The sequence below is a fragment of the Dermochelys coriacea genome, chromosome 9 (genome assembly GCF_009764565.3).
Source record: "Dermochelys coriacea isolate rDerCor1 chromosome 9, rDerCor1.pri.v4, whole genome shotgun sequence".
In the NCBI taxonomy this organism is placed as follows: Eukaryota; Metazoa; Chordata; order Testudines; family Dermochelyidae; genus Dermochelys; species Dermochelys coriacea.
Window position 1 is genome coordinate 37,247,543 of NC_050076.1, and position 21,480 is coordinate 37,269,022.

Here is a 21,480-nt window from a genome sequence, read left to right on the forward strand (position 1 = left end):
TTATATTTATCAGAACTGCCTGGATCTTCATTTACTGAGCTGGAGCAAACAAAAGGAAAATAAAGGTTGTGTCCAATCACAGATTGTGAATGGGCTAGAGAGCACTCATCACCATAGCTCATATTGTCTAATCAGTTCCTGTCAAACTCCTCCCGAGGAAACCCACATCAACTCTATCACTTTGGCTTGCTTGCCTTCAGATAAATAGCAACAGAGTATTTAAATAGGAGAATTGAACAGGAAATGTCCATTTCTGCCCAGAATTCTCTGGGTGCCACACTGCCAAGGAGGTGCACATTCCCAAAGCTGTCCTTTAGAGTTAGCAAAAAAGCTGCCTATCATCTTAGACAGCAAGGGAACATTGTCTGGCCAAAGATCTTGTGAGCTGTGAAACTCTATCTTGTCTATCGATCTCTTAGAATACTGTTTCTTAAGGAAAGCTTCTCCAGTCACTGGGACTGTTTGTGAGAGCTTGTCCGAAGCTTGTTTTCAAAGGCAGCCTTTTGCTAATTTTTGAATCTTCATTCCTGATGAAAGCTTGCAGAGGTGACTTGGAGCCAGCAGCATAAGGTGCAACCGCCTCATTAGCTCCCTCAGGTAAGATAATCAGGGGGATGCTGAGGTTCCACTTCATTCTCTTGTTGTCTGGTATGATCTCATTGTCTTATGAAATCCGACCCTTTTGTATTGTAGCATAGGTCTGCATTTTCTGTACCTCTTCGATCATAGACCTTTGTTAGTTTCCTTTTCTGCATTGGTCAGTTGTGGATAAGAAACTGGAAACACCAAAAGAGAAGCCTGTGTTAATGCATTTAATGTTCTAGGGATGAGGGGTTTTTTTTTGTTTTTTGTTTTTTTTCTTTCTTCTAGTCATTGTGGTTTTACTTTCCTGGAAAGAAGACATGAGCCACAAAATTTGGATCCACAGCCAGACTCCTTTAATTTCAGGCATGTTTAGATCTGAGTCTGACCACAATGAATAAATGGATTGGTCAGTGTCTGTTATGAAAATGCTTTGTGTTTGATCAGATGGACCTTTTCCCATTGGTCCCTTTTCCCAAAAATCAATTTAACCAGGATCCAGAAGGGTGGAGATGAGTCAAAAATCAGAATTCCAGGTCGACAATCAGCATGTAGATTTGTGCTCTACGTGTTTCTTCTTTCTTTACTGGAAAGTGCTGAAAACCTGGTGTTTTGGAATGAATTTGACAGTAAAAAGGATGCAAGAAGTGTTGGTAAAATCGCCTATGCTTTGCAGTCGTCATTGTAGCCTGTTGATTACATGAGGCCCTGCCCAGAAATGCTTAAGCAATTCTTACTCGAGCTAAACTCTTTTATTGACTTTAGTGGTAGCTCTGTCTGTGCCCATGGAGGTTCTGAAAGGTATTGTGTTTAAGTTCAGAGCCATAGTTCCGTTAGAGCTGAGAATTCATTGACCAGGCTATAGCTAAGAGGGACTTTAAGGGAACATCAATGCTACAGCTGGGTATGAGCCTCCCAGCCCAAGTAGACATACGTGTACTAGCTAGTGCGCTAACAATAACAATGTGGATGTTAGGCTGGGGGCTAGCTGCCTGAGTACAAGCCTGCCCAGCCCACTGGCTCCATGTTCAGGTGGCAAGCCCGTGCATCTGGCCACATTGCTATTTTTAGTGTGCTAGTTCGAGCAGAGCTAGTGCATGTCTGTCTAGCTGGGCAGGGAGGCTGGGTCCCAGCTGCAGTGTGTTCATACTCGAAGAACCCACTTTTTTACCTGATTAAAACCACTTGCTGATTTTCACATTAGCACCTTATTTTGGATTTGTATAACCTGGCATGTATTGCTGCATCCTTTGAGACATCAGTAGCTGATTATCTTCTCCACCGTATGCTGGCAGAATATGACAGGAGCCATGAACACCAGATCAGAAGTGGAGCTGGATTTTTTGCAAACTTGATCAATCACATATGTTTTTTTTTTCCTTCATTTGCTCTCTGATGTATTAAGTACATTGTATAGACCTGTTGGTATGAATATACAAGGGCACTAAACACTTGTAGGCCACTTTATCATGGCATTATCCTCGTGCTGATGCTGACCCCTCTGAAATCAATGGAAAGACTCTCACTGACTTCACTGGAAGTTTGATGAAGACTTAATGCCTATATTTTTTTAATTTTAATAACTTCCCTTCCCCCCCATGCTAGCTTGTACAATTTCAGTTTAAAATACTCTATTTTTGGTGTTGCATTCAAGAATGTGTATCCTTCCTGAATATATTTTTACATCCATGGGATTTTTACTCAGCCAGGCTGTCATAGTCATCTGAACAGAGGTGGAAAAGCTGTTTGTTTCCAGAGGTATTGCAGTGAAGTTGATGCGACTCACAACAAGGAAACTAGGGCAAACCATGCTCTCTGTTCGTACCTATGAAAACTAAAGGCTTGCCAACAAACTAGTATATCAGCTCCTTCACTCCTGAATGTACATGCTGTACTGGAGAAAGGGAAAGAGGATGACAATTACTTGTAATCAGATTATTACTGCACTGATCTCTTCTCATGTGTTTCCCCCCCCCCCATATAGGGGCTTGCTGGGACATAGGAGGGGAATAGGTTTTTTCCAGCTCTAAGCAGGAGGGATGTTCTGATGCTCCTTTTTCAGTGCTACTCGGGTACTCAGTATGTTGAAACTGAGCATGACCATGCCACTTTCCCTTTGGTGCTCTTGCTAGCACCCTGGGGAAAACGGCATGTTTAGAAGCAACAGCACAATGGTGATCCTGGGGAGAGCAAGTGTGGACTAAGGAGGGAGAAAGATGCACACACAAACACACACAATGGGAGTGAAGAGAGAGAGACACCCGATGGGACTGGAGGGACACACACACACACACACACACACACACACACACACACACACACACACACACACACACACACACACACACACACACACACACACACACACACACACACACACACAGAGTGTGGGGATGAGATGGGGTAGAAACCCACAAACGGGATGGAGGAATGGAATGATTGCTTAGTCAGGAAGGTATCCAAAGTAGTGGCTGATGATTCAGGTGTTGGTAGAACGGATGTATCAATAAACACGTGGTCCTGAATATATTTTACGCTCTGATCAGTTACAGTGCGGTTTGTTTTTTGTTTCCTGGCTTATATCATCATCTTCATTCTTCATCATCCTATATATAGTAGGTGTGATCAGAAAACAACCGCAATAATGTTTTTCTTTTACATATGAGCACAGTAGTGACCTGATAGTCTAGGATGCCCCTTCCACGCTGCTTGGCTTAGCCGCAGCCTGCCTAAGAGCATGGGTAACATTTGCACTAGTATTACTTACTGAAGGCCAAACCCTGAAGTTCCTCCTTAGCTCTAATCAGTCCTCCTCACTCAGGCAAACACCCCATTCATCTCAAACACAGAGGAAGCCAGCTGATTTTGCTTCCCCATTTGCTGGTATATGAGCAGCACACAGTTAATCAAATATTCCCTTCCCTTTGGGCTGACAAAGGTGCCTTAGAAAAAATGTTGTTCAGAATTCATTTGTAGTGTTTTATCTGAAGCCTTAAACACTTACATTGCTTGAAGTGCTATGATTGGTTTCTGTTCTCTTCATCGAATTCCTGTAATTGTTGCCAGGGTAGTTCTGCCCCCACCACTCCCAGCATTTCACTGCAGTTATTGTCAAGTAGCCAGGGCTGTAAAACAGATTTTTGTATAAACCTTCCCCAGATCTTATCTATATCTAATCTATAATTCTGTATTTTATATTGGGATTATCACCATGGTAAAAACCTAGATTAATTAAAATAAGACTGATTCTCTCTCTATGTATGTATATAAAATATATATTTTAAAGTCAATTAAAAGTGGTCTTTTATAGTGAGACACATATGGCCACAACATTCAGATATGGAACCTTCCAAAGTTTAAGATTGTTCAAACCTGGTGTTTCAGTTCAGTCCGTTATGGTTCAGTCCATAACATTTGGATTAAAATACAAACTTCAATGAACGAGGCTGATGTCTGTACTGCTGTTTCAAAGTTATTCACTGCTGGATCAAAGTTTGGATAACACAATCCCTTCAAAAACAGAGTTTTATTAATGCCCGGGTTTGGAAACACCGTTGTTGAACAACAATAGCTGTCATTTTGTGCCCTCTACTTGTTTGGAAAGAGGAAAAGCAAAGAGAGCTGTGGTTCCTAAACATATGTAGTCAGACACATCACCAGAAATTATAACCCTTGACCTAAATACATGCAGAAGTAAAAAAGTTCTGTCTGAAGAATTGAGGTTAACTTGCTCTGTGTAAATTGCTTCTGAATTGGCAATATGATGGAGAACCCAGGGCCAGTATTGTTTAGTTGTCCAGGGTCCCTAAAGAAAAGCTGGAAGGAGTAATGTTTTCAGCATTCTTTTTGTAGTTGGGTAGAAACTATATTCATCTGTAAAGGCAAATAATAATGGTCATGATTTGTTTACATGTAAATATAACATAAATGTAGTAGCCTATCCAAATACAGCATAAGCAATAGAAATGCACCAAAAAAGGGCAGAGAGGGGAAATCCGGCACTGGGATTACTTTGGAATAAATGTAATAAACAGGGCACTGAAATATTTAGATTAGAACCGAAGGGCAGCCTGCTCTCTCTGCTGTGTAGAATGACACAATGGGAAAACTAGGATTTAAGGCATCTCCCTAAACTCTTGTCTTTCCTTAGATTGATTCACATCTGCACTAATTGTTATCTGCGCAGTTCACATTTGTTTTTCTTTTGTTAGCCTGTTTCCCTTTCTCGTTTTAAAGAATAGTTTATCCACACACCCTGGAAGGGTGTTACTCATAAAGATCTAACAAAAACATTGGTACGTTGACTAAAAAAACAATGCATGCTGAGGCTTTAAAACACAAATGCCGCATTGCATTTGTACTGAGGCAGTAACTGTGTCTCTTGTTGTCCGTTGCCAGGGTTCTGCTAGATCTCAGTTTGTATTTCCGTGGACAACTGGCAAGTATATTTTAAAAGTAATCTATGCATTTCAGAATAACTGCACTAGTATTTCAGTGTTCTTAATCCCCGCTGTTCTTCACTATGAAGGACAAAAATGTTAGGGCTTGGGTTTTTTGTTTTTGAGGGGGAATGTCAGATGGTTTTTATTTGTATTAGTTGTTGGTTAAAGATCAGGACTGGGAGAGACTTATTCACAGTGAGAGATTTATTCACAGCTCTGTCACTGTTCCTCTGTATGACCTTGGGCAAATCTCTTAACCTCTTTGTGCTTCATCTTTTATCCGTAAAATATAGATACAGCTACAAGTCTTTACTTCACAGGGATGTTGTGAGGCATGTAAAGCATACTGAGATCTTCAGATGGGAAGCAAAAGAGAAATCCAAAGTAGAATTATTTATGATTATTCAGTGTATACGGAAGCACTCATCTGTCTTTATTTTTATTCTCAAGGTGATTTTACAATGGATGGAAGAGCAGACTCGGTGATGACTGTGCATCTTCTTGCCACCTCTGGACATTCATTACTCTTGCAGCAAACACTTGATCGGCTTCTGGGGTGGATCTGCCTGGATGTTCGCCTCTTCCTTGTATCCGAACGTGTTACTCCAGTAAAGTATTATGAGAAATATTGCCGGAAAAGCTCTGGATTTCCTGGGATGTCCATTCTCCTTTTCCTGCATGAGGACTTTGGGGAAGAACGGATTTTTCGGGTCCATGATTTTTTCCAGCACCCTCCATGGCAGGATCACCACATGCAACATAATAATGGGAAACTGTACCCTTATGCACCGGCTAGTCAGGAATTTTATGGTCTGGATGAGCATATGCCTGTATGGGGTTTGCGGCAAGTTCATTATGGCACTGAAATTCTGCGTGTGACCCTCTACTGTAGCTTTGATAACTATGATGATGCAGTCAGACTTTACGAGATGATTCTGCAGAAAGAAGCATCTATGCAGAAGAGTAACTTCTGTGTCTTTGTGCTGTATGCAACAGAAACTGTTGCTGTTCAGCTCTGCTTGAAGCAGCTTCCCCCTGGGGTCTCTGTTGAACTGAAAGAATCTTCCGTGTTGCAATTCAAGGTGCACGAAATTGGGAAGCTGGTACCTCTTCTGCCTAATCCATGTATTCCTATCAGTAGCACCCGATGGCAAACTCAGGACTACGAAGGAAACAAAATCTTGCTTCAGGTATTGGGTTCTTTGTGTTTTCTCTTTAATTCAATAGGTGACTTGCTAGCAAGGAAGAACACAGGGTCTGATTGGAAGATAGTTGTTTGTTGTTGTTTATTTCTTCCTTCAAATTTATAAAATATTTATAGCTGTCCATCCCATACTCTGGATGCTTTCCCCATTAATAACACCACACAAAGTAACATAAAAAGATTGCCAGATATTTTTGTAATATCTCCCCCTGGGCTGATACGACATTGCGCAGTTAGACTTGATAAATTATAACCTGAAATGCAAGTCCTCTGCAGGCTGGTCTGTAGACAAAGTTTCACCCTCAGATCAAATTACTGTAAGTGCCTGAATTATTTCTTTATGATAAGGGTTTAGAGTGGAAATGCTTTCAGAAGCTGATTTCTAGCTGTGCTATTGGGTGCCACCCGAGGAAGGGTATATTTGGGTGTATGGTATCCTTCCATTTTTGTGAGTGGTTAGTAGTTAAACGGAGCAGTGAAACTGTACTGCCTAGGCTGGAGTGAATAATCATAGTGAATAAAGGCTTGTTTCCATGGGTAGGTTTTTTCATGTTAACTTTTGTTTTTTTGGCTTAAACTGACTTGTGTTCACATGGCACAATTCTTTTTAGAATAATCTTGTGTCCTTTTGCAAATTAGATAATCCATTTTGAAAGTGGATTTTGTTCATTTCAGGATGAATTATTCTGGAAAATGGTTCAAGTGGACCTGTCTGTATTTTGGATGAACCTTTCCACCTCTGGCAGTCCTCCTACTGCTATCCCACAGTGCACTGCTTTACATCTGATTTGATCTGTCTGCCTACTTATGTGCACTCTGCTGGTCTGGAAGCTGGGAATTTGCATTCGCCTTCCCCTTGATATTTCCCAGGAAATCCACTTCAAACATATTGTCCCAAAAGTCCATTCTTGTTTGGCATGTTGTTCAGGATAGTTCTGCGATCGTTCAGGCCTTATGTTACATCTCTTGCCTAGAGATTACATATGATCCCAGCCCACAATAACGCACAAACTTTGCATTTAATACAATGGACCCCAGGGGACACTTAATTCAGTACGGTTTCTTTAAGGCTATGGCAGGCTATCATGCATATCAGATATTGTGCATATCTGTCACAGGTAGCATCCCCATTATACGGATGGGGAAATGGAGGCAGAAAGTTTAAAAGCTTGATATGTTTGAGGGCATTGTCAGAAGCTGGAGATAAGTATCTGGCTGGTGAATCTTGCCCATATGCTCAGGGTTTAGCTGATTGCCATATTTGGGGTCGGGAAGGAATTTTCCTCCAGGGCAGATTGGAGAGGCCCTGGAGGTTTTTCGCCTTCCTCTGTAGCATGGGGCATGGTTGACTTGAGGGAGGCTTCTCTGCTCCTTGAAGTCTTTAAACTATGATTTAAGGACTTCAATAGCTCAGACATGCATGAGGTTTTTCATAGGAGTGGGTGGGTGAGATTCTGTGGCCTGCGCTGTGCAGGAGGTCAGACTAGATGATCAGAATGGTCCCTTCTGACCTTAGTATCTATGAATCTATAAGCATTACACACCTAACAGAAAGCACCCAGCACTTGGTGTTGTTGGGCAGTAAATGTCACCCAGAGCTAGAAATGAAAAAAATGAATTCAGTGGCTCTGATTCTCCACTCACTTTAAATCAGTTTAACTCCCTTGACTTTAATGAACTAAGTCCTGATTAGCACCAGTGTGAGGGAAAGAAGCAGGCAATAGCTTTTATAGCTATTTGAGGCAGGAGCTTTCATTTACTATATGGATGTATAGCACCTAACACAAGGGGCCTTGAACTGGTTGTAGGCTCTTGGCATTGCTGTAATACAGTAATAATTACTAAGAGTTAACTTTTTAAAATGGCTTCATCTTCAAATAGTGGACAGGAGTAAGAGCTATGGGAACAGGCCCACTATTTGTAACATGCTTTTTGAATCGATTTACCTGAATATTTTAGAAATGTCAATTTTGGGGTTGAAAATTTTCCACAACAAAGTTTGTTTTCCAACTAGTTTATAGATTTAATAGATTTTTTTGAAAATTCAAAATTTCAATGAAAACATATCAACTAAGTGTATTGCTGAACAATTATTCCTTTGGATCTAAATTACTCAGCATTTTCCATTTAAACATTTTTATGTCCTCGTATTTTCATCCATTTTCTCATACTTCTGTGTACAGTATAATTTGGATTATTTCAATAATTTGTAGCAATCCTATGTAATTTTAATTTTTCTCTGATTCTTTGGCAAACGGATTTCGCCTTCATTTTTATTTTTTCTCTTTCTATTCCTTCTAGAGATTATTCGCTACAATTCCTGCTAATCCATTTGCATGGCTAATTTCTACACTGATCTCTCACTGTTAATTCTCAGTGCAGCTTTTGCTTTTATGTGTTTGCACTTTTCATCCTGTCTCTCTGCAAATTAGGTGGCTGCCCACTTGATGTAGGCAAGGGCTTGGCTTTGACAGATGCATTCGAATTCCCTGGCAGGAGAGCGTTAGGATTTGTTTTTTAGCTGTGACTCATCCACCTCCTGTCAAGGGCACTAGGAGCCAGTCTGAACTTGGGGTTTGTTTTGTTTTGTTTTGCTTCAAGAAGCACATTGATCTGGAGATAGCTTGGCATGAAGAGCCTGATCCTGCGATCCGGGGACTCTCGGATCCCACGAGAGGTAATGGCAGTCGAGGGCTCTCAGCACCTCCCAGGTTTGCATCCTTCACGCTGAAGAAAAGACAGTATCCCTGGTCTGTCAATTAAGAAAAGGAACAAATCCTACTTAAGTCACAAAGGTTCCATATGATCCCTTGCTAATGACCAGTTAGCATTAGTTAGGGCATCTCCATGTTGAATGACTTTTTGGAAACCTATTTAATAGTTTGTCTCTGTTAAGGGATCACCTTCCTTCTTTTCAGTCTGTCCTCCCTGTTGCAGAACATATCTTTGGAATGGTGGTTGATCAATTACAAGTATAAAATGTCCTTGGCTTATCACACTTACTAGGCCGGGGTGGGCAAACTTTTTGGCCTGAGGGCCACATCAGGTTTTGGAAATGGTATGGAGGGCCGGTTAGGGGAGGCTGTGCCTCTACTCCCCCCCCTTGCTTCTCGCCCACTGACGGCACCCCCCCCGGACCCCTGCCCCATCCACCCCCTCCCCCCGCTCCCTGTCCCCTGACTGCCCCTGGAACCCCTGTCTCTGACTGCCCCCCGCCACCCCATCCAACCCCCCTCCTTCCTGACTGCTCCCCCCGGGACCCCTGCCCCATCCAATGACCTCTTCTCTCTGTCCCCTGACTGCCCCCGACCACCCCATCCAACCCCTCCTCCTTCCCGATTGCCCCCCCAGGACCCCTGCCCCCATTCAACTCCCCACCCCCCCATTCCCTGCCCTCTGACTGCCCCTACCCCATCCACACCCCCACCACCCTGAACTCCCCTGCCCTCTATCCAACCCACCCCCCCGCTCCCTGCCCCTTACCGTGCAGCACAGAGCACCGGTGGCTGGCAGCGCTACATTCGCGCCACCCAGAGCATTGCGCTGGTGTAGTGCTCTCCATAAGTGCTACCAGTAGCACATTCCTATGTGGAGGAGTTTAATACACTACACCGGCAGCATGGCGTGCTGAGGCTGCGGGGGAGGGGGATGAATGGGGGAGGGCCTGGGGACTAGCCTCCTGAGCCAGGAGCTCAGAGGCTGGGCAGGAGGGTCCCGCAGGCCGGATGTGGCTTGTGAGCTGTAGTTTGCTCACCTCTGTACTAGTCACTCTGTCTATTCTTCAGAGAATCATAGGTGAGCATTTTTCAGTTACAGCAGGTGTTAACAGTTGGCGCTGTTACATGTAACTTTCCAAGTTCTTTTGTGTTATGACTTGTCTACATGGTGACACAGTTGCAACAAAGTGTGAATGTAAAATGCTGCACTAGCTTGCCTTGCACTAAGTGGATCCTGCTACCATGCACTAAAAGGTCGGTAGTACGTTTTGACATTAACAGCAGTATGACAAAGCTCACTACAGAACGTTTAGAACATGGTAGCATAGTCCACGTGGCAACTTAGTATGCGTTAGGCTAATGCACAGTACATTCACACCCTGGGTTGCCACACGTTAAGTTGCTGTGTAGACAGGCCCTAAGTGTTTGAGCAAATGTTCAGTCTTAGAAGGACATTGCTGTGTGCTGTTAATGACTTGGTTACACTAGATTCTGTGTGTTGGCAGTCTATGGAGAGGGAGCTGCGTGAGCAGAAGGAAAGTTTGCTCACTGCCTTGGTCTCTGATTATAATCAGTTCTTGAGGCAGAGTTGCTCTCTGGGTATTAGCGTTGAGTTGAGATGCCTGAAAGAAGGGATTGCCTTGCATGCTATTTGTGATTGTGATTGTCTCTGTTCCAGGACTGGCATATGTGTGTAAATAAAACAAGTTACACTTAGTGACAGAGTCAGGATGTATTCTGATTTCTTCACCACTGGGAAGCCAACCTGCAATGCCTCAAACATCTGCTACCACTTGGCAGAGGGGCAGCTCTGGCATCAGACTGAGACATGGGTGTTGTAAGAGGGGGCAACCCTTTTCAGATAAAGATGCTTGGTTATCAAAATACATTTGGTGACTTAAGGCCTGATCCTGCAAACCCTGAGTCACATGACTTGTGCTTACTTGAGTGAGTAGTTTTTCACTTCTATGGTCTTTACTCCTTACTAAGAACTACTTCCAAGAGTCAGGGTTGGCAGGCTCTCACCCATAATTAATTGCCATTCTCCTTCTGATTCCCTGGGGTTTTTTTTCCTCCAGCAAATAAATGATGCTTGGAGTCTATTATTCTTATATTTGGGTTATTTATTATGGGATAGATAATATAATTGATAAGAGACCTGATATTTCACATGCTAACACGTCCTTAGTGATCTCAGTTGTCTTCCTTGAGTTATCTTTAGTTACTTTACTATTCCATTCTCTGCCCTTTCCTGAAGGGTTTATAGGTGATTGCTAATGCTCATACTTTGTTGATATAATCATAGAAATTTAGAGCTGGAAGGGACCACAAGAGGTCATCTGGTCCATTCCCCCATGCTGAAGCAGGACCAAGTGTACCTAGACCATCCCTAACAGGTGGTTGGAGGTTTTTAAGACAAGGTTAGACAATTATAGGGATTCCACAACCTTCCTTGGTTACCTATTCCAGTACTTAACAATTTTTATCATTAGAAAGTTTTCCCTAATCTAAATCTCCCTTGCTAAAGATTGTCAGTTACTTCTTGTCCCACCTTCAGTGGACATGGAGAACAATTGATCGCCATCCTCTTTATAAAACACCCTTACATATTTGAAGACCATTATTAGGTCCCCCACAGCCTTCTTTTCTCAACACTAAATGTGCCCAGTATTTTTAACCTTTCCACATAGATCAGCTTTTCTAAACCTTTTCTCTTTTTTGTTGCACTCCTCTGAGTTCTCTCCAGTTTGTCCACATCTTTCCTGAAGCGTGTTGCCCAGAACTGGACACCATACACCAGCTGAGGCCTGACTAGTACCATGCAGAATGGGACAATTACCTCCCGTATCTTCCATATGACCCTTCTATTATAATACACCCCAAAATGATAGTGGCCTTTTCTGTACCTACATCACACTGTTGGTTTGTATTCAATTTGTGATCCATTATAACTCCCAATAGTACTGCACTACAACTGTCTAGCCAGTCGTTTTCTGTTATGTAGTTGTGCATTTGACTTTTTTCCTTCCTAAGTGTAGTACTTTGCACCTGCCTTTATTGAATTTCATCTTAAGAACATAAGAAATGCCGTACTGGGTCAGACCAATGATCTGTCTAGCCCAGTATCCTGTCTCCAACAATGGCTAGTACCAGAGCTTCAAGGGGAGTGTACAGCACAGGGCAGTTGGAGAAATTTAGCCCTGTTTTCTCCTCCTGTCTTCCGGCAGTCAAAGGTTTAGGACTGCCCCAAGAGTGGGGTTGCATCCCTGACCATCTTGGCTAGAAGCCATTGATGGTCCTTTCATCCATGAACTTATCTAGTTATTTTTTGAACCCAGTTATAGGTATGGCCAGCACAACATCCCATAGCAATGCGTTCCACAGGTTGATTGTGTGTTGTGTGAAAAAATTACTTCCTCTTCTTTGTATTAAATCTGCTGCCTATAAATTTTTTTTTGTATTGTGGGAAAAGATAAATAACACTTATTCACTTTTTCCACATCATTCATGACTTTTAGACCTCTATCTTATCCTCCCTGACTTGTCAATTTTTTTTTGAAGCCGAGCACCCCTAATCTTTTTAGTCTCTCCTCTTATGGAAGCCATTCCATACCCTCTATTATTTCTGTTGCCCTTCTCTGAACTTTTTCCAGTTCCGCTATGTCCTTTTTGAGATGGGGGACCAGAACTGTGGGCACATCATGGATTTACATAGAGATTATAATATTTACTGTCTTGCAGTCCATGGTTTGGGCATCTTCTTCTTCATATTAGCATATCATGCTGTCCATTTGTGTAGTAGGAAATTGTGTTGTGAGGTTCTGAGGCATTTCACGGTGATCTTTATCTTACATAGCCTGGCAAAGCTAGGTAGCCGATCTGTAGGATCCATAATGAGATCTTGATTCTTGACCTGGTTGTTTATCCACAGCCTCTGCCATTTGTCTTTCGGTGATGGTCCCAAGGTTTTGAGAGCTTTGGTCATTAACCAGAAGGGATTTCAGGATTTAAGGCATCATCTTGGAGGCATATGGAGGTCTTCACAAAAAAGTTAGTCTGGATTTGTTATCACACAGTTGTATTCTCATATTATTGCAAACCACTGATAACTACACCGAGTATGGTTTTTTAACTAGTTGTGCACCAACCTTATAGTAATTTAATCTAGATCAAATTTCCTTAGTTTGCTTATGAGAATATCATGTGGGATTATGTCAAAAGCCTTATTATATCACATCTACAGCTTTTCCTTGATCCAATAGTCCAATAACCCCATCAAAGAAGGAAATTAGGTTGGTTTGGCATGATTTGTTCTTGAAAAATCCATTTTGGCTATTACTTATCACTCTATTATTCTGTTGGTGCTTACAAATTGGTTGTTTAAAAATTTGTTCCAGCATCTTTCCATGTATCGATGTTAGGCTGAATAGTTTATAATTCTCTAGGTTCTCTTTGTTCCCTCTTTTAAAGATAGGTACTATGTTTGCCATTCTCCAGTCCTCTGGGACCTCGCCCATCATCCATGAGCTCTTGAAGGTAATCACTATTGATTCCAAGATTTCTTCAGCTAATTCCTTAAGTAGCATAGAATGAATTTAATCAGGGCCTGTCGACTAGAATACATCTAACCTATCTAAATATTCTTTAGCTTGTTCTTCCCATGTTCTGGCTTGTGTTCCTTCCCCCTTGTTAATATTAATTGTGTTAAGCATCTGGTTGCAAGTTACGTTTTTAGAGAAGACTGAAGCAAAAAAGGCATCAAACACCTCTGCCTTCATGATGTCATCCATTAGTGGCTCTTCTTCCCTGCTAAGTAGTTGACCTAGCCTTTCTTTCTTCTTTCTCTGATTCCTAATCTATTTATAGAACCCTTCTTATTTCCTTTCATGTCCCTTGCTAGGTGTTACTGTTTTTGTGCCTTAGCTTTCTGATTTTGTCCCTACATGCTTGTGCTAGTCTTTTGAACTCATCCTTAGCAATTTGTCCATGTTTTCACTTTTTGTAGGATTCCCTTTTGATTTTCAGGTCATTAATGAGCTCCTCAAGGAGCCAAATTGGTCTCTTCTTATTCTTGCTATTTTTCCTTTGTGTCAGTGTCTTTACTATTGTCTCTTTGAGAAACTGCCACTTCTCCTGAACAATTTTTTCCCTTCTGTTCTTCCCCTCCCTACCTATCAATTCTCTAAGATTGTTAAAGTCTGGGGTTTTTTAAGTCCATTGTCCTTATTCTGCTGCTCTCACTCCTTCCTTTCCTTAGAATCATGAAATCTATCATTTCATGATCACTTTCATCCAAGTTGCTTTCAGCCTTCAGATTCACAACCAATTTCTCCCTGTTAGTTGGAACCAAGCCTAATGTGGCTGCCCCCATGGTTACTACTTCCACCTTCTGAAACAAGAAGTTGTTCCCAACACACTCAAAGAACTCACTGGACACTTTGTGTTCTGGAGTATTACTTTTTCCAATAGATTTTAATTTTAAAACTCATATGAAAAGTGTTAGTTATTTTAACACAAATCCAACTGGATTTTTGGAATCTCTTAGAACTAAATCAACAAACTAATTTAACATTTGTATGAGACCATAAAATTCAGTGCATGTGTGACTTAAAATAAGATTAGAAATTATTAATCTAATGGTACCACTGAATCTTTGTTTTTGTTTTGTTTTTCTTTATCAAAAGAGTGAAATTTGTGAACTGTGATTAGTTTCAAAGTAAAATGATGATAAATTTATACATTGAAACGAATGGATCAGCTCGTTCATAAATTCTTTAGCATGGGTTTCCACATCCGAGTTGTGTAACTGCAGAAGATACTAATGGGACCCTTAATCATTAAGATGTAGATGATTTCAGCATGATAGCTGCAGTTGAGGACACAGTAGTCACTTCATTGCTGTTCAAGCAATGGTTTAATAGTGTTCTCATCAATCTTTCTTTAACAGGTGCAAGGCAACTCAAAACAAAATGAAAAAAATGATGGACTTTCCAATCAGCACAATAATGCAGGTGAAGAAAAGATCCTACAGAATTCCACTCTAGCCCCTTTTCCCACAAAGTGGGTTAATTCAGAGCAGAAAAGCCGGAAGGTCAGAATGATGAAGTGTAAAATCAAATCAGAACATGGAATTATTTCTGGGAGTGGTAGCAGCACCTCACAGAGTAACTCTTGCTCTGCATCCCAGGCCAGCAGTCCAGCAGCTACTTCACAGTCTGATACCACCTCTTTCAATGTAAGTGCAGGCACTAAACTGAACATCTCCAGCCAAGAAATCCGGTTTCGAAGGCAAGAAGCAGAGACCAATGTTGACACAGGATTCACGGTAGTAAATTCTGAATGCACTCCATCTCCCCTGAGCAGGTTTTCAAGGGACTTGCAGGACAGCCTTCCTCAACCACAAGCACCAAACTATTCATTAGCTGCTCCTGGCTCCAGAATCAGCTTGCCTTCTGAGGCTAGAACCCATCTGCCGTCATTTGCTGTCAAAAGAAATGAAGGAGCAGGACAGACAGTTTCAGACTTTCACTTGCGAATATCAAGAGCAAACTATGGGAATGGAAATGAAGAGGAGGAGGAATTCTTTATTTGACTTGAAACAAATGTGCCTGATGGACTGAATTTAAAACTGGTCACTAAATGCTTTATTCTGGAACCAGAGAGAAAGCAATCTGCATGCTGTTTAACTCTGTGTTTAGACCCAGGATATCTGTTCTGTGATGGAAAAAGACATCAGTGGGGTTTTATTGCAATAGGGTCACTCATGTACAAAAATGCTAATGGGACGGAGGGCAAAACCACAAAAAAATAATCATGTGCAGTTACACAGTGAGTTTGATTCTTTTCAATACAGAGCACCCAACAGCCTAATTGTGCAATGAATGGGAATAAGCCATGCGAGTCCTATTGCTGTTTGTAAATGTTAATCAGTAGCCTGTGACACGTTCTGTCTTGTGTAGTTGCATTAGAGGGCTTTGGCAGTGGGGAGGCAGTGGAATGCTACACTGCTAAAAATAGCAATGTGGACACAGGACGCACTGTGCGAGCGTGTAGAGGGTTATGCAGGGTACACAGAGTTCAGGTGTGTAGGGCACTCTACTCATCTAAAACAGTGCCTCACCGTCTACTCTGCTATTTATACCTGTGCTAGCTGGGCATGCAGTGTCTGTACCCTACACGGTGCCATAAGTGTTTATGTACCTTAGGTGGTGGCATGGTCACAAGGTGCGAGCAGGCTTGCAATGTCTTTCTCCTTCTAGATGCCCTCTCATTTCTCCCTCTGCCATCATTCAGACTTGAAAACTGTGAATGTGATCATTCATATGCATTTAAATGAGACCAAATCACGCCCTCATACTGCTCCTTTTCAGATTTTTGAAGAAAACTATTTAAAATCAATTTTGACCTCTTTTTTTTCTCCCCACGAAGCACATTCCCCCTGCCCGCACAGTGCTCCATGGAATAAAGTTAGAAACAATATGCATGATCTTTATTAGACCTCTGTGCAATTATCAACATGGTGAAAATCCCAATTGAATTTTAAATGGCAGGAGACAAACAGGAACCATTGGAGCTGAGAGAGCTACCAGAATGGTAAAAGCTAAACATTCAGTAAGCAGTGCTCACCAAATGACAAATGAAGCCATTCATTTAAAAGAAACAAATGTTTATTACCAAGATTGGATTTATTTAAAGTTTGCCTACTCGAGAACGGTTCCCTAGGGCAGAAAGGAGGAGAGTTGGAGGAGACTCAACTGAGGGGTCAAAAATTACAAAGCGCATGGCAAAAATCTGATCAGCCCTTTTTACTCTTGTACAGAATATGAGGAACACATGGACCCTCACTGCCCCCCCCCCCCCCAAAAAAAAGGGTTAATTTGGAGTCATGACAAGGAGCTGCTCCTTTACACTGTGTCTGCTGAAAGGGTCTGCTCTGTCCTGGCTGATGGAATGTTTCATAACAGAGGATTAGGGCTTGGCTAGGTTTACCTTTGTCATGCTCTTCCCTGCTCTGAGGAGGAGCAGACTAGGGAGGGGATGACCAGTGCTGCACCCCATTCATTTTAGATTTAGCCACATCACCATCCCTAGCCAGTGACCAGTCCACCTGAGACTTGTGAACTCGGGCAACCTGTTTTAAGCTTTGCACAGAGTATGCATTATACCAGAGTGCCTGAGGACCCAAGAATCGTGCAGCAGAATTAAGGTCCTGCTTACTGCTGAGTACCAGGGCTGTTCATATAACACTCCTGCTGCTACGGCACAAGGACATTGAGACGCCCACTGCAGCTTGCCTATTAGAAAGGGCTGGAAAATGTTATGATCATTAACAACATTTGCGTCTATGCTAGTTAAAATAAGGAGGGTAAACACACCTTATGCTTCAGTGTGTGACTTTGATTACCCATGCAGGTCCAAAAGGGCTAATTTCCCCTTTGTGAACAGCCTAGCCTAATTAGCCAGGGGAGAGCTGTGGTTTGTTGGTGTTTTGGCTTGGGGCAGGCTAACTCCCACTTTCATTCCATCCACTTTCCTTTGAATAAATCTGCAAAAGGCTGCTGCTTAGACCTTGAAGTGTGGGTCTTCTCTGAAAAATAACTGTGTAATAGCACAGCATCCTCACTCAGCAGATCTGCTCTGCTCCTGTTGTCTCCAAATCCTATCTGTGTATTTTAGTGACACAAAATAAGCTGGGTCAGCTCATATCTTTGTTGCCTTTGCATTGTTTCAGTAGGAGTTCTTTCTTTATGGGATTAAATTCCTGATTCTGAGCTGTGCTGAACACCCTAGTGGCCATTCAAATTAAAGGGACCGGTGGGTTTTCAGGATCAGGCCCTAATACTGCCAAGATGGAATCAAATGAGTGAGAGCTACTGAGGCGGCTTTCTCCAGCAGCAACTGTGTGTGTGCTGGGAGAATGAGTTCTGATGTGTAGAATGACACATGTTCCTAACATTATTTTCGTCTGCCACATATTGTCATACCAGGCCAGGCTGTCCTGAAAGATTCTTATTTTCCTGTGTCCTGTGCTAAGGAAACCATACTGTGTGGCTTGACATGCAGAGTTATAAATCCAAGTTAGAACGTCCATTGCCAGAGAAAACTGATCTTCCATTTTATACTTATACCATGATGCACTTACTTTTTTAAAAGATGTTTCATCCTACAGTCTGTAGTAGTTTTAATAATTTTCAATAAACATAATGAGACCTTTTTACAGCATATAAGCTGATTATTAATAACAACATAGAGTGGTATAAATTTACCCAGCACTTCACAAACTCAGAGCAAGGTGATTTACTACCACTGGAGACATGCTAATATGAAGAAGCCAAACGAACACAAGACAAGGGACAACAGTTCAGGAAAGGATTGGTGGTGGTGAATTACTGGAGAGGAGAATGACGTAGGGGATGGATTCCTGGAATAAGAGATTTTAAGAAGGGATTTAATGGCTTGTGCCCTAAAAATAGAAGTGTAGCTGTGATGGCATGAGTGCCGGCAGGGTTAGCCACCCAAGTATGTGTCTAGAGTCTGGAATGGGCTTGCACTTGGGGCAACTAACTTCTTCTGTCACTTGCATTGCTGTGCTTGCACTTCTATTTTGAGCACACTAGTTTGATCACCTTCCAGCTTCAGTGGGTGGAGCTAGTCCTAATTTGCCCTAAGAGAATCTGGCCTTGTGGGGGGCGGGGACAAAGGGTGCCTTATGGACAAAAAAGCCAATTCTCTAGCACATAGAAAAGAATGAATGATGGTTCAAATTTAACAAAGAGGCGGCGGCACTATGCTGGTGAGTGAGGTTTAAATGACTAGACAGGTAAGAGCAGCGAGGAGAACTGGGAGGATCATAGAGAGTGAATAATGAGATCTACACAGGCCCAAGATCACATAGGACCTTGACGCTGAGGGTTAGGAGCTATACTCCGATTTCTCTTCAGAGCAGTTTTTCCTAGTCAGTAGAGCACTGGGTTAGGATTCAGAATCCCTGGGTTCTATTTCCAGCTCTGCCACTGGTCTGCAGGGTGACCTTGGATAAAGTCACGTTCAGTCCCCATGCCTCAGTTTCCCCTTTCATAAAATGGGGACAATGATACTGACCTCTTTTGTAAAGTGCTTTGAGTTACACTGATGAGAAGTACTAGATAAGAGCTTGGTCGTGGTATAACTTAATGTTTTGGTATTTATAAAAGATATTTTTCTGTTAAAAGGTGTCTCCTACAACACACTCCCCACAAGCCAAAGTCAGTCTTGTATCCCCATTTGAAACAACAAATAATAAACTTATTATGCCATTACAGGCTGCTAAATAGCTAAACCTCTTCACCCTTGAATACACCAAGCAATGGATAGAACAACTTCCATTTCCACAAGTACCTGGGAACCAAGGTAGGCCTTGAAACATGTGCAGAAAGTAAATGTATCCAATCTCTCAGTTCTCACTCACCACATGGAGGGCACGTTGGTGGTATGTCTAGAGCTCACAGTTATGCTCTGCTTACCAGGTTCATGAAAAGCAGAGTGTAATTTAGAGCAGTCCAGAGGCTGCTCTAACTCACAGCAGGGGCTGGGTAGGCTCCTGGTTGCCCCAAAATATGAATGCAGAGGTATCTAAAAGGCACTTCCATGGCCCCCACCACCCTGTTCCTATCCCAAATGCAGGAATAGAATATACAGAATTGGGGCCGATATTTTCCCCCAGACGAAAGAATTCACGATTTCAGCAACACACATGTAAAAGGAAAATTCCAGTGTCAAAATCCAAGTGGCTAAATCTAATCACATATAAATGTAGTCTTCCTCTAGCATTGGTCCTGTTCCCATCTATATGGGGTCGGTGCCTCATGTCTTCTATTCCAATTTGTCTTGAAGCAGTTGCTCAGAAACTCTGCAGCAAATACAATCCTTTTGTGTGATATCCATCTTTCTACTTTTGGGTCTTCCAACCCTTTACAGACCCTCCACTTCTAAGTTTAACACCCAGTTTCCTATATATTCTTCTGATCTTCTTTTAGATGCCCAAACCATTTAAGCCTGTATTCCCTCAGCTTTTCCATAATTAGTACCACCTTGGCACTTCCCCTAATTCATTTGTTTTAAACATGATCCATCTGTGTAACTCCAAACATCCGTCTTAACATTTTCATTTCCACTGTATTCAAGACCTGTTCTTGTTTAATCACATATAAAAGTAAATAAAAAATTAAATGCATTTAAAAGAATAATTGACACTTAACAATGATCGAAGTGGCAGCTTGCTATTTTTCAGGCTGGATCTATTGCAAAGTATCCTTACAATGGTATTTTCCACTGAGACCATTCACAGCTATGGAGATAATGAGGGAGTGAAAGGTATTCTAAGAATGGTTCTGAATGATCACGTGCAATGGACATAGCAGTAAATAACCATTTCTATAACAAATCACTGCCCTTTCTTGGAACTGCAGGTTCAAATCCCAGCAGGTTCATATCCTTTGTGCTTCAAGACAGATGAACAAGAATGTGAGCCTTGCTAATATGATCCCTTAACAAACAAGGCTATATCTGCCCAGTGAGGGCCTCTGTCCAGCTATTTTCTCTAAGAGTAGAGAGTTGGCTCACTTTTCACAGCTGAAATGTCCTTCATCTCTGTAGGATGCTGTACACTCATTGGCCCATAACTCCCCAGCCTGAAGCATTTCACTAGTGCTGTTTGTCTTCGCTAGTGCTGTGAAGTATTTGTGGGTCTTTTGGGACAAAATGCCCTGAATAAATGTTTGTATCCCAAGCTCCTGGAGCCTTTGATCTATGGTTCCAGTTAAAGGCTGTCTCCAATATAAATGGGAATTGCTATTACTTTTCAAAATGAGCAACAGTATCTTTAAAGTGATGTTCAAAGTGTCCTGAAGAGGGACGCGCAAGATAACGGCCCAATTCTGCTTCCACTGAAGTCAAAGGCAAAATTCTCATTGATTTCAGTGGAAACAGAATTAGAGCCTTCTGGGCAAATTTAGGTTAAAATAAAAAAAAAAAGTATTTCCATAGTAATCCCACAAGCAGATTAAGGTGAAACAGAGCAATGTTCAGTTCATAAAGAAAGCACATGTACCTATCCAAACTCTGTGCCTAACACAGCGTACAGAAATGGAAAAGCGATGGCTTGTTAGAGAAAAAATGTGATGGTCAGAGGTTGTCCCTGCACCCTCCTGGAGCCTTGTAGGCTTGTTGTTTTGTGGATCCACACAGGTGGACTCCTGTCCCTACATGGAGCCCTGCCTAAAGGTTCACACACATTCATCTCACTGCAAAACTGGGTCCAGAATCAGGAGATAATGCTTCAAAGCAATTAGGAAGTTTCTGAGCTGTTCAGAATGCTGGAGTTTTTGCCCAGGGTTTTAGGGTTAAACTGAAGAACACTAGGACCATGGCAGTTCCTTAGTTTGATTCTTTAAATACCGTGCAGCTTAGTATAAGACAAAATCAGCCGTATGAGATCTGCTTGCCTTACATTCATATTTAATGGTATTGCACTGAATAATTTAAACCTCTGGTTTTC

General features: G+C 41.9%; 1 protein-coding gene across 2 annotated transcripts; it reads left to right on the plus strand.

Moving 5' to 3' along the window:
- Positions 1–291: 291 nt before the first annotated feature.
- Positions 292–16,794, plus strand: FAM124B (family with sequence similarity 124 member B). 2 transcript variants are annotated; one of them, XM_038416595.2, is made up of 3 exons: positions 292–597; positions 5,475–6,214; positions 14,893–16,794. In XM_038416595.2, the coding sequence occupies exons 2-3, from the start codon at positions 5,486–5,488 to the stop codon at positions 15,535–15,537; spliced, it is 1,374 nt and encodes a 457-aa protein (XP_038272523.2). In that variant the 5' UTR covers positions 292–597; positions 5,475–5,485; the 3' UTR covers positions 15,538–16,794. The 2 variants fall into 2 exon arrangements, with proteins under 2 accessions (XP_038272523.2, XP_043348442.1); XM_043492507.1 differs by lacking the exon at positions 292–597 and adding an exon at positions 4,948–5,020.
- Positions 16,795–21,480: the final 4,686 nt, after the last annotated feature.